Raw genomic sequence first — 12,510 nt, forward strand, 5'->3', positions numbered from 1 at the left:
ACAAAAAAGTTAAATATTTGTTGCGGCATATCAGAAGTGCTGTGATTTATGTAACATGGGTTAGTGAAATGGGTCTGCTTGTACACCCAGTGGGTATGTTCCTCACCACGCTCACAAGAAATGAGTCAGAGGATTTGTCTCTCCCATGCTTTTTTCCCACAATCCTCTAGGGGTTTCCTGTCAACCGAGTGCAGCGCTTGGCCGTGTCTTTTTGTGCTGCGGCTTTGAACTCCTCGCTGACGTTTTTTTTTTTTCTCTCAGAGCTACATAAGCACTGGTTCTTTCTTCTCTTGGACTCGTTTGTGTGCTTTTTAACTTAATTAAGATATTTAACCTCGATGAGGTTCTTGTTGTTCCAGTGCCAAGACTTTCTCTTTCAGCTTTTAAGTTTTTAGCATTCACGCTAGTTATGTTGCGCTATAATTTCCAAAACGCTCTCCCTGTCTGTTGTAGTTCAAACAGCTACTCCTGGCAGCAAATTCACACCAATGATTGAGATTAAGATTAATAGGATGTGATGCCAGGCAGAAATTGGTATGCGTCTCTTAAGTCAAATATGGGGACTTTGCTTCTCTAGTGTCTCATAACTAAATATCTTGACAAATATGTTCCAAGACACTAAAACAGTGCTGCAACATATTAACTATTAACTAAAAAATAGTTCACACTGCAGGCTAAAGTGGCCAAAATCGACTTTTTTGCCCAAATGTGACCCATATCTGATTTTCTTATGACAGTCTGAACAGCACAAATCAGATTTTTTCAAAATCAGGCCCAGGTCACTTTCATATGTGGTCCTAAATTGAATACATATCTGATGTTTGGCAATGCGACTTCAGTCTGAACGGCCATGTCGCATTTCATGAGATTTTTACGTCATTGAAATGCGACAGACGTCACAATTCTGTGCTGGAGGAAATCGTGCTCTCTTAATATTGTTCTTATCACTTCGTCATTTAGGCTCCGATTGCACATTAACTTAAAAATTGCAAAACACACGCTAACACGAGCAGCATCCATTTTTATTTCTGCAAATATAGTGCGCTGCGTCTGACTTCACGTCTTCTTCTGCGCATGCGGGTCACTTCAGGGCTGTATACGGTTCACACATGAGACTGATGGCAGTCGCATTTAAATGACAATGTGAACAACAGCGCAAAAAAATCGGATTTCAGCAAAAAATCCGACTCAAATTTCAAAATTGAGATTTTGGTATCAATGGAAAGAGGAGACCATAAGCTTTAAAATGTCCTAGTCAAAGTCATACTTTGAATGGTTTTAAAGATACACCCATTTGAATTATGGTCGTCTGCCCTCTTTTTCCAATTGAAAACCTGAGAAAATCGCTTTTAAAGTTTTTTGCCCGTTTTTTGTTGATATCTTTCAAAATCCATTGCTTTTAAAGGGATAAACTATTTTTTTTTAAGCTTAATTTGACCAAAGGGTTTTTTTATATATATATATAAATGCTATTAAACCAGGCTGAAGCTCAAATTATTTTAAAGTATTTATTTGAATAAATATTTTAAAAGGCACTTTTACAAAGATTTACTAAAAATCTTTTGCTTGAGAGAGAGGGTGTGTCAGTGTGTGTGTGTGTGTGTGTGTGTGTGTGTGTGTGAAGTATCTTTCTGAGGAGATCTGCTAGCTTGTTTACACAGAGCGCTGCTAGTCTGACAGGAGGATGGCTGGACCAATCGCGTGCCGGTCAGCCGAAACGGGGCTTCCCATTGACAAATGATCAGTGTTTATGTCACTGTTTGTGTACACTTCTAAGCTTTTTGACTGGTTTTATACAACGTTTAACACCATATTTGGAGAGCAGAGATAGTGAAGTTTCAGGGGATAGTTGAGAAAAGCAATGTTCATTTCCAGCGAATTTAGTAAAACTTTAAGTCAACTTTAATAGTCATTTAAATACCTTTACTCAGTTATCTGGACTACGAAACTTTGGGAGATTATTTTTGAATGTCTGTCTTTGAAATTAGCCAAAAAAAGAAAAATCGATTTTTTTTCATTGTTTTTCCACATTATCAGCCCGTATCTTAAAATGGAATGTTGCGACTTCCGACTTATTTTGCCAAAACGGGTCATATATATATATATTTGTACTGTCATTTACACACCAAAAAGTTGTCACTTCCTGCAGGATGATGTCATGTATGTCACAAAATGCGAGTGTAATATTTTATACAGTTTATTTAGTTATATTTAATGGGGACATAAAAACGGGAGTGACTCATTCACATGACCGGAAGCAGCAATCCTGCTTCAAAACAAGAAACATAATGTTCTCGTGTGTCCAAATCTGAACCAGCGCCAACTAAATATGAAGCCCAAATGACCTGCTTTCAAACAAGTCCAACTCAAAGACAATCTAATACGCACAGGAACTTATCAGCCAGAACACGCCGTCCCACGCCGCAATAAATCATCCGTAATATGCAGATACCTATTTGAAACCCTGTCCTTCTTCCCAGCCCTTCAGGTTGGAGTTGATGCTGGCTGGAGGCAGGCCCGAGCAGCAGTAATGACCCTGAAGCTATTACTAGTGGATATTTATAGCACTCAGGGCCAGCTATGGGGCAGCACTCATGACCACATTGGCTTCATGCATGTGGGCGTCCAGCTACTAGTTGCCAGGTTACCACAGTGCTTCCAGGTACCTGTGTGTTCCCCAGACGCGTGCACACACACACACACAAATACACAGAGAAACACCTTTAGAATTGAGATCTGCTTTCTTTCTGCAGGCTTAAAGCAAAAAACCAACAAGCTTTAATTGTTTTTCTTGCTTACCAATGAAAAAGACTCGAGTAAGAAAACGATTTCTGTGAATTCAAGCACTGAATGCTTCCTAATGAAGTTTTTTTTTTTTTTTACCTTCATTTAGCATTTAATGCTCTTAAATAGTGAAGTCAAGGGATAAATACAGGTTCTGTGGACCGGTTGTACAAGATTTACACGCCTCTGCACTCCAGGGATGAGCCTAGCGTAAAGGTGCTGAGCTCTAATGAATGCCTTTAATAATGAAAAATGCCATTTGCGCAATACCACAAGCCCTGCACACGCTGCAACTCTATCCAAACTTCGGCCCCCTTCTCCCACATCAACAAACCTGGAAGCAAGCCCTGGTTCTCCATGGAGGTGTACCACAAACATGGCCTAAAGATTACATTGCACAATTAATCAATACCTTAATGAGATCCCATTTTCTCCACCAAATAGTATCCAGGCTGAAAGTTTCCTCCTTCTTTAGTTTGTTGGATGAAAACTTGCGTTATTAAAAGAGAGCAGCCAGCAGGAAATTAAATTAAATTAAGTTTGCATCCTGATAGATTTATAAGACACTCCACATTTTCATTGTGTTGTTGTGCCATCGGAAAGAGAGCGAGGGTCTTGAGGGGGTGCGAGCGTGATTGTGTGGGTGCGTAAAAGCTCTCTGAAGAGACAGAGCGAGAAAGGAGTGAGCCGTAGATGTCATACGCTTCTGGCTCACTCTTGAATTTACGACTGAAGCACAGCTTCACAGATTACTTGTATTTGGATGGGTTGTAAGTCTGCCAAACGTGCATTGTAAAACAGGGACGAATGTGTCAGCGTAGGAGGGACCGAAAAAGAGGAATATGCATGTGTGTGCGTGTGTGTGTGTGCATGTGCGGGGTGGTCATGGATGTATTGGCTTCTGCTGGTATGTGGGATTTTTATTAGTTAAATATTTATTAATCGTGAGTAATTTCAGAAAAATATGCGATTAATTAGTTGTTGTTTTTTTAATCGATTGAGAGCACTAATATATAAATATATTAGTGCTGGGCAACGATTAATCGTGATTAATCGCATCCAAAATAAAAGTTTTTGTGTACATAATATATGTGTGTGTATTGTGTGTATTTATTATGTATATATGAATACATACCCATGTATGTATATATTTAAGAAAAATGTGTTATGTTTATATATTAAATATATTTATATATCATATAAATTATATTAATAAATATATACATGTAAATACATGTAAATCTTTTCAAAATATATACTGTATGTGTGTGTCTTTATATACACATAATAAATATACACAATACACACAGATATATTTATAAATCGCATCCAAAATATACTTTTATTTTGGATGCGATTAATCGCGATTAATCGTTGCCCAGCACTAAAATATATATATAATTTATACAGTTAAACAGAGTAAAAGATTATGTATTATAACTCATTATATGTTTAAGTACTTTATATATTATATACAATATATGAGTATGTGTAACGTGTCTGCCCTGTCCGAAGTCCCCGTTGTCCTTATTTGGTTTAGTTCCGTTCCTTGTTAGTTAATTATCGTTTCATTGTCCCCACCTGAGTTTAATTATGTTGTTTGCTCTTTTGTTCCTGTTCCTTTAAAAGCCTTCAGTTCTCCATTTGTTTTTGTCCGTTCTTAATGTAATGTATAAGTTAATAAATGGGAAAAAGTGCGTTGAAGCCGTTTCGTTCTCCTGCCTTTCATTTATATTCATTTTATTTTATGCCACAACCACAACCCGTAACAGAAGAACGGACCTTTACTGAAGATGGAAGTCGTCGCCTGCACCAGCCTGCCGCCGCTGATTCCGGGACGCCGTTGTCTGCGGCTGGTCCCGGCCCGCTGGGCAAAGTTCAGGCCGGTTCGGCTGCCAAGCCCACCACCGATCGCGGTAATGGACCGACAGCCATGGGCGGCTCTCCCAAACCCACCGTTCGCGGGAAAATTCTGGCCGCCGTTCGTGGCTTACCCAAGCCCGCCGACACGGAATACAGCAAGCCCGCCGAGAAGTATGGCAAGCCCGCTGAGAAGTGCGGTTATCCCGCCGACAGAGAAGATGGCACGCCTGCCAACTGAAGCTCACGTACCCTTAGGAATTCTAGTAGAATATGAAGGGATGACATACCCACCAATGCCCGCTCCTCGCAAGCGCCCGCCAGTGCCAGCTCCTCGCAAGAGCTCTCCTGTGCGTCCGCTGGTCCCGTCCAGCTCTCCTGTGCCTCCGCTGGTCCCGTCCAGCTCGTCTGTGTCTCCGCTGGTCCCGTCCAGCTCCACGCTTCAAGAGCGTCCCCCAGTGCCTGCGCCACGAAAGCGCCTCCCTAGCTCCACGCTGCCAGAGCGCATCCAAGAGTCCGCGCTTCAAGAGCGCCCCCAAGAGTCTCCGCTGGTTCCGTCCAGCTCCGCGCTGCCAGAGCGTCCCCAGGTGTCCGCGCTTCCGGAGCGCCCTCGAGAGTCTCCGCTGGTTCCGTCCAGCTCCGCGCTTCCATAGCGCCCCCAAGTGTCCGTGCTGCCAGAGCACCCTCAAGAGTCTCCGCTGGTTCCGCCCAGCTCTGCGCTTCCAGAGCGCCCCCAAGTGCCTGCGCCACGAAGGCACCTCCCTACCTCCACGCTTCCAGAGCGTATCCAAGAGTCCGCGCTTCAAGAGCGCCCCCCTGTGCCTGCGCCACGAAGGCGCCTCCCTGTCTCCGCGCTGCCCGAGCGCCCCCAAGTGTCCACGCTGCCAGAGCACCCTCAAGAGTCTCCGCTGGTTCCGCCCAGCTCCGCGCTGCCAGAGCGCCGCCAAGAATCCGCTCTGCCCGAGCGCCCTCTAGTGTCCGCGCTGCCAGAGCGCCCTCAAGAGTCTCCGCTGGTTCCGTCCAGCTTCGCGCTGCCAGAGCGCCCCCAAAGTTCCACGCAAAGACAAAAAAACCCTGAATTCCCCAGTGAATTCTGCTCCGCCCATGCTCCCTGCTCCTCCTAGACCTCCCGAGTCCCTGGATCCTCCATGGCCTTCCAAGCCTCCTGACCCGCCATGGTCACTAAGAGTCTCCTGTTCCACCCTGGATGCCTCCTTAGTATCCCAGTCCTGCACCGGCATCCAGGGCGTCCACCCCCCCTCCCCGGTTGTACTGTTACGGTGCGGGACGCGCCTACCGGGAGGGGAAGATACTGTAACGTGTCTGCCCCGTCTGAAGTCCCCGTTGTCCTTATTTGGTTTAGTTCCGTTCCTTGTTAGTTAATTATCGTTTCATTGTCCCCACCTGAGTTTAATTATGTTGTTTGCTCTTTTGTTCCTGTTCCTTTAAAAGCCTTCAGTTCTCCATTTGTTTTTGTCCATTCTTAATGTAATGTATAAGTTAATATTCATTTATATTCATTTTATTTTATGCCACAACCACAACCCGTAACAGTATGTAGTATATATGTGTAGATATTATTGCTTTTTTTTTTTTTTTATTCATGTATTATATACTTTACAAAAAATTAATTTTGACAATTAGAGATGGAGGTTTAAATGTGCTTCACCATGAAAATAATGCAGAAAAGAAAAGAAAAAAACTTCTTTAAGCAAAACTAATTTAGATATATCTTATTTTTTCTTTTAATTTTGGGGTAAAATATAACCAGACATTTTGACCCATATCTTCACCTGTATGAGAATGTTTTTATGTGTGTCTGGTTTTTACTTACCCCTCTCATGCTGGTTAAGGATTGAGGGCATGGCCTGGTGCTCACCACAGCTGCTTGTGCCATATGGAGATGTAGGGCTGGTGTCTTTTTCGTCAAGCTCACGGCCACAGCAGCAGACCGTCCTCAGCTCGCCCTCCCCAACCAAACACCGGTCCAGCACGCTCCCTCCATCCACTTGAAAGAGAATAATACACCAGAACTTACTCTTTAAAATCCTCTCATGAAGACAGATTTCCTATGGATTTAAATTTTAAATCAAATCTTTTACTTTTAATCCATCAAAGGTGCTGTTCAAACACCTTGACACATTCACTTTGAATATCAAGTGTGCTGGTTGAAGAGTTCAATCAAAAGTTCTCGCTGTGAATTACAGGGCTGTTTGATTTTCAGTGCTCTGAATTTAGCTTTTGATTTGTTCTGTCGCCCTTTTCCGTCCTGCAGATTTTGTCCCCTCTCTCTGTGGTCACTGTTCAAGGCTTGTTAGTCCCACGCAGAGATCGTCAATGCTCTTTCTAATTGTGATTTGCAGTCCATTCAGTTGTAGTCAGAAGACTGTTTGAGAGAGGAAATGTCAGTCTGAACCTGCCTGGTCAACAGCACTGTAATAGAGGGGTTGAGAGATGTCTAGTATGACATAAGATTTGTCTGAAACTAAAGCAGCTTCCATCAACGGCTAAACAGGCAGCATTTAGTATTAATACTGGTTTTAGACCAGATTTCCAATGCATCATGATGTCTAAATATGTTAAGCCTGGATTTCTCTTATATTGGTGAATTTCCCAAGAAATGTCTGGGTCATAATTCACCCCAAAATCAAAATAATTTTTTTATATATGAAAATAAAGTCTATATTTGAGGCCAATATTATATTATATTATATTATATTATATTATATTATATTATATTATATTATATTATATATTATATTATATTATATTATATTATATTATATTATATTATATTATATTATATTATATTATATTATATTATATTATATTATTTATGCATATTTGGCTCATTTGTTAATCGGTTAATCGAAATGTTATAAATATATTTATTAATACATGTACCACTAAATTGTATTATTTATTATTATTTATCATTATAAAATATATATATATGTTATCTTCTGACCAGGTGAAAGTATTTTAGTAGTAAAGACAGAATGTTTTGCAAATGTTTTCCCTTACCTTTGTATATACTGCCTGCTAAAGCAGCATTTATTAGCTTTCGGACATGGCCATGATCAGGTGTGGTTACCATGGTGCTTTCTGTAAAAGTGCCAGCGGCTGTATGAATGTCTTTCTTTGTGTGTATTACCCCATTGAGCATGCAGTACGCATAGATTTTGCGCATGTACGTCGAAGTGTAATGCTGCAGGCCGGGAGGCAACGCAGAACCGCAGCCCCCAATTCACTCAGCACGTAATGCTCATAAAACTAATAAAAATGCTAATGAAAGGGACAGTTTTCTTCAGTGTTTCAGTGTACGGATTTGGTTTTCGTGTATGCGTTATGTATCTGTGTTTCATATGACATTCAAATGTTGGTGTGCTGGAACGAGTGAGATTTTGTGAGTGTGTGTGTGTAATCTCCGTGGTGACAAGGGACCGCTTGCTTGTTTTGTGACTGTTTACAACGCTTTGTAATCATCGCTATTTATGATTACAGAACAGAATTGATGTTATTCACTCTGGCTAGATATGCTTTAAACAATGCTTTTATTCATAAGCTGTCAAAATGTATCCAGCGAACACTTGCTGACTTCAAATTGATAGAATTTGTTTATATATATATATATATATATATATATATATATATATATATATACACTAAGCCCTTACTTTGAGTTGACAACCGTAATGTTACCAAAAAAACAGGTGCTTTGTAAGCCTCACACAACTCCTCCTGTGTTCACCTGAAGATCCCTGTTTGGGATAATCTGTTCCTGGTTTATCCTCTCTGTGAATAAGTTTGGCACTATGTACCATCAGTAAACAGTTGCGCCACTTTTGCGCACAAACGGTTTTATTCACTAGCCGCTCTTGGCTTAACGAGGCTGTGTATTTAAATTAAATCATTGTCATTCTTTTCAGCACAAACGCCTCCTTTCTATGTAAATTAGGCTTATTGTAGATTACACCTTATTCACAAGACTCAGCGCTATTTGCCTGTGCAATTAATGTTGTGCTAGTACTGCCTGTGGAAAGCAGACTCTAAGCAATTTTATACAGAAGAGACGTTTGTGTGTTTTCTAGCAATAATTCCTCAAATGATGGTGAAGAACAGGCAGTGAATGACATATTTCACTTAATTCTCTATTTCAGTCACTCCATAAATGTGGTCAAGTGGCTAGCTGCCAAATATGCTAAACGTGCATTAACACAATTTTTATTCATTATTTTTATATGTATGTATCTGTTTCCAGGGTACTACTGCTTCTTCAGTCAGACCTTTCTAGTCACCACACCTCATCTTCTTTATTCTCTTCCTCTTTCTGTCTCTTGGTCCTGTCCTTTCCCCAGAACCCAGACATTGTCCTGGTCCACTACCTGAATGTGCCAGCTATCGAGGATTGTGGGAAGCCATGTGGACCCATCCTGTGCTCCATCAATACAGACAAGAAAGAATGGGCTAAATGGACGAAGGAAGAACTCATTGGCCAGCTGAAACCCATGTGTGAGTGTTCAATCACATTCCATCAACTGAATGCATAACCTGTCTCTTTTTATGCATGTTTTAAGTGATCACTGCAAACAGTGTCTCAAGAAATACCATTATCAAACTGCCATTCAAAGGTTTGGTGTCAGTATAATTTAACTTATTGATCGCTTCTTCTTTTTTTTTTTTTTTACTTATATGATGCATTTATTTAATCAAAAATACATTATAAAACACGGTAATATTTTTAAATATGTTGTACAATTTTTTTTTTAAACTCTTTTCTCATTTGATATGTTTTTGTTGTGCTCCTTAACATTTTTTTCAGGATTGTTTGATGAATAGAAAGATCAAATGAACAGCATTTATTTGAAATAGATTTTTTTAATAATATAAAAGTCTTTCCTGTCATTTCTGATTAATTTAATGCATCCTTGGTGAATAGAAGTATTTACGTAAAAAAAAATTTTTTTTAAAGTACTAACCCTTTGAATGGAAGTGTGTGTGTGCGTGCGTGCGTGCGTGCGTGCGTGCGTGTGTTTATTACTAAAATATATAAGGTAATGTATAGAAAATAAAATACATTTAATGAGTTTTATGTAGGGCTGTGACGAGATCTCGCGAGGTCCGATGTGTCTCACGAGAACGTGACGATATCCTCGCAAAATATTTTGCAGTGTTTACATGTTTTTTATTACTGCATATAATTCATTAAATAAAAGTTTAATATCATAAAGTACAAGCTGATTTCAAAATGCACCTATATTTGTTGCATTTTGATTTTCAGTTGAACAAAAGACTATTTTTCCCTATATATTTCATCATTGAGAATTTCTTTTAAAAAGTCAAATAATCTTGTCTCGTTCTCGTGAACCCAGTCTTGTGTATTGTCTCGTGGGATAAGTGTCTTGTCAGTTTTATGCTTAAATAAAAAAATGTATAAAATGCAATCAATCTTGAAATTGATTTTCACATTTTTAATGTAACTTATCTTTATTACATTTTACAGAATAATATTAGATGCAAATTTGCATCTCAGGTAAATCTATTTCATTTTTTTTTTCTTCTGGAAAATGTATGTTTTGCAGTCTAGAAAAGGCCATTGTGAGAAATCAGTCTCCATTGTGGTTCACACTGCCCCAACAAACACAAAAAGGATTGCAATACTGTTCCAGCAAAGCCCAACAGCTGCTGGTGCTGGTTAGGGCAGTGTAAACTAGCCTAACGATACTTGACATTGTCTTCTGTAATTTCTGTATTATTTATGCAAGCCCGGTGCTGTTTTAGTTATACAATGTTTCATGAGAAGTTAGTCTCTCCCAGCTCAGCCTACTCCAGGCCAGTGTTACCTGCTGCAACTTGTGCCCTTGTTCATAGCAGGAGTCTCCATGTGGAAGCCTTGACATGATTATTACCTCACCCACTCCGAGGCGCCCGGGTGTCCCAGGGTCAGTGGAGCCTCTTGTCTGTGTCTCACTGTCCAGAGTGATAAAGCACGTTGGCTTCCAGTCAGTCAGTGGAGGAGAGCAGTGATGTATTGATTGATGCCAGTGAGTGGGCAGAAGAGTGTCTGACTCGCCAGAAATCCCTTCACACGTCCAGCACCGCTTTGCCTGTGCTTTATGCTTACACTGTGTTTATGTTTTTGTCTACGACAGGTCTAGGTCACAGAATTGACCAGAGGAAACCTGTCTAATGAGGATGTTGTAAAAAAAGGGGACGACGGCATGCATATAATCATGTTTACCCAGAGTCTTATGAGGACACGTCTCTGTATGTGATGCCTGGCATTGATCATTTGAACTAGGACAGGGCTGTCAAGGTAATGAATATATGAAGTCGGATCCTTCGCGTCAGCACTTTTAGACACAGGATGTCAGCGAGGAGAATACAGACGAGCTCAGCTGACATTGTAATCGCTGCCGCGTGTTACTATCCCCTTAAGAGCTCTCGTGGCAATCACTTAAGAGCTCCCTTTCACATTGACTTTAAGACACGTGCAGTAAACTAATGTGTTCATTACACTCCATGCCTGATCTACCTCAAAGCCATTTGCCGTAATGCATGCAGGTCATTAACGTTGCAAATGGTGTGGACAATGGCAAAGGTGCGAGATGTCTTCCACCGGTCGGGCCCAGTGCACTGAGCCTAGGCTAATTGGGCCACAAGATTCACCCTCATAATCTTCAAACAACCATCCGTGATGTGAGCTCATCTGAAGAGCAACAGTACCACCTAGTGGTGGCGCTGCAGATGTGCAGCCTGTTGATAGTCAGAGATTCATTGTAAACATATTAGCCATGCATAATTCATGGATGCATTATACAGCAGCTCTACAAACCCAATGTGTTCCCTTGAGTGACCCATATCATACGCAAACAGCTTGCATTCATTAACGGGACGAGGTGTGCAGTTGGGATTGAATGCGTTAGGAGCGGTGCATTCCTCGACTGACAGTCCTCAGAGAAAGACTTCTGTAACTGTTGATAGGTTGCGGAGAAGTTTCTGTTTCTCCGCTTTAAACATTTTTAATGCATTTGCATCAGACATCGTAGAAATGAATCAGTGATGAGGTTGCGTCAGCACCTGCTTTGCACGAAATGAGCGTTTCATCATTGTAGTGTGAAATATAGATTAGTTATTTTTGCCTTCAAGCTCTGTTATGCAGGGTGATTTTGAAGTTTTTTACAAAGCTTCTGAGATGTATTTTAATTCACCATCAAAGCTTTAAGTTCTGCTGTTATCTAGAAGTCTACCTTATTGCATTATAAGAAACATTTAATAAAATCCTTAATTTTTTTTTTTTTTTTGACAATATCTCACTATTGTTCTTAAAGGTAAATAATTCCTTTTTTCACCAATAACTCTTTGGTTCCTCTTTTATTTAGTTCAACCACTGTCATATAGAGAACACTTTTCAAAATCTAATGAATTCTTGATGGATGAGATCAAGGCTCTAGATTTGTTGTTGGATATCTATTATAACTTAGAAATACATCATCTTACCCTAGTAAAATAGATTGCAAACATGGTTTCATGTTGAAGTAGGCGTGTGCAGCAGAGGTTAGATGGCAGGTCATGGAAGGCAACGGTTGCTTAGTCACACTACAGCTGGAGAGAAGAACGCACTGGCCTGATTCATTCCTCTCCGCTGATGTAATTTAAGAGACCGGGGACCAGCCATGCCTGAAGCCCCCTCACTGCTGCATGAGCAGATGATCAGACAGTGGTTATAAACATACACACACACGCACAGCAGGGTGCGAGATATCCGATGTGATTTATGTTTCCTGGAGATAGGCTGCGATTAAAGATACAAGTTGATGGGTGTGGTTATGAGGTGCTTTGAGCTTGTGGATATGGATGTGGCTG

General features: G+C 40.6%; 1 protein-coding gene across 1 annotated transcript in view; it reads left to right on the forward strand.

Annotated features, from left to right (window-relative positions):
- Positions 1 to 12,510, forward strand: part of camta1a (calmodulin binding transcription activator 1a) — a 392,827-nt gene that overhangs the window by 341,298 nt on the left and 39,019 nt on the right. Inside the window, 1 exon segment of the mRNA XM_058762966.1 lies at positions 9,003 to 9,156. Coding sequence (XP_058618949.1) covers positions 9,003 to 9,156 — 154 coding nt within the window.

The sequence above is a fragment of the Onychostoma macrolepis genome, chromosome 23 (assembly GCF_012432095.1).
Source record: "Onychostoma macrolepis isolate SWU-2019 chromosome 23, ASM1243209v1, whole genome shotgun sequence".
Classification (NCBI taxonomy): domain Eukaryota; kingdom Metazoa; phylum Chordata; class Actinopteri; order Cypriniformes; family Cyprinidae; genus Onychostoma; species Onychostoma macrolepis.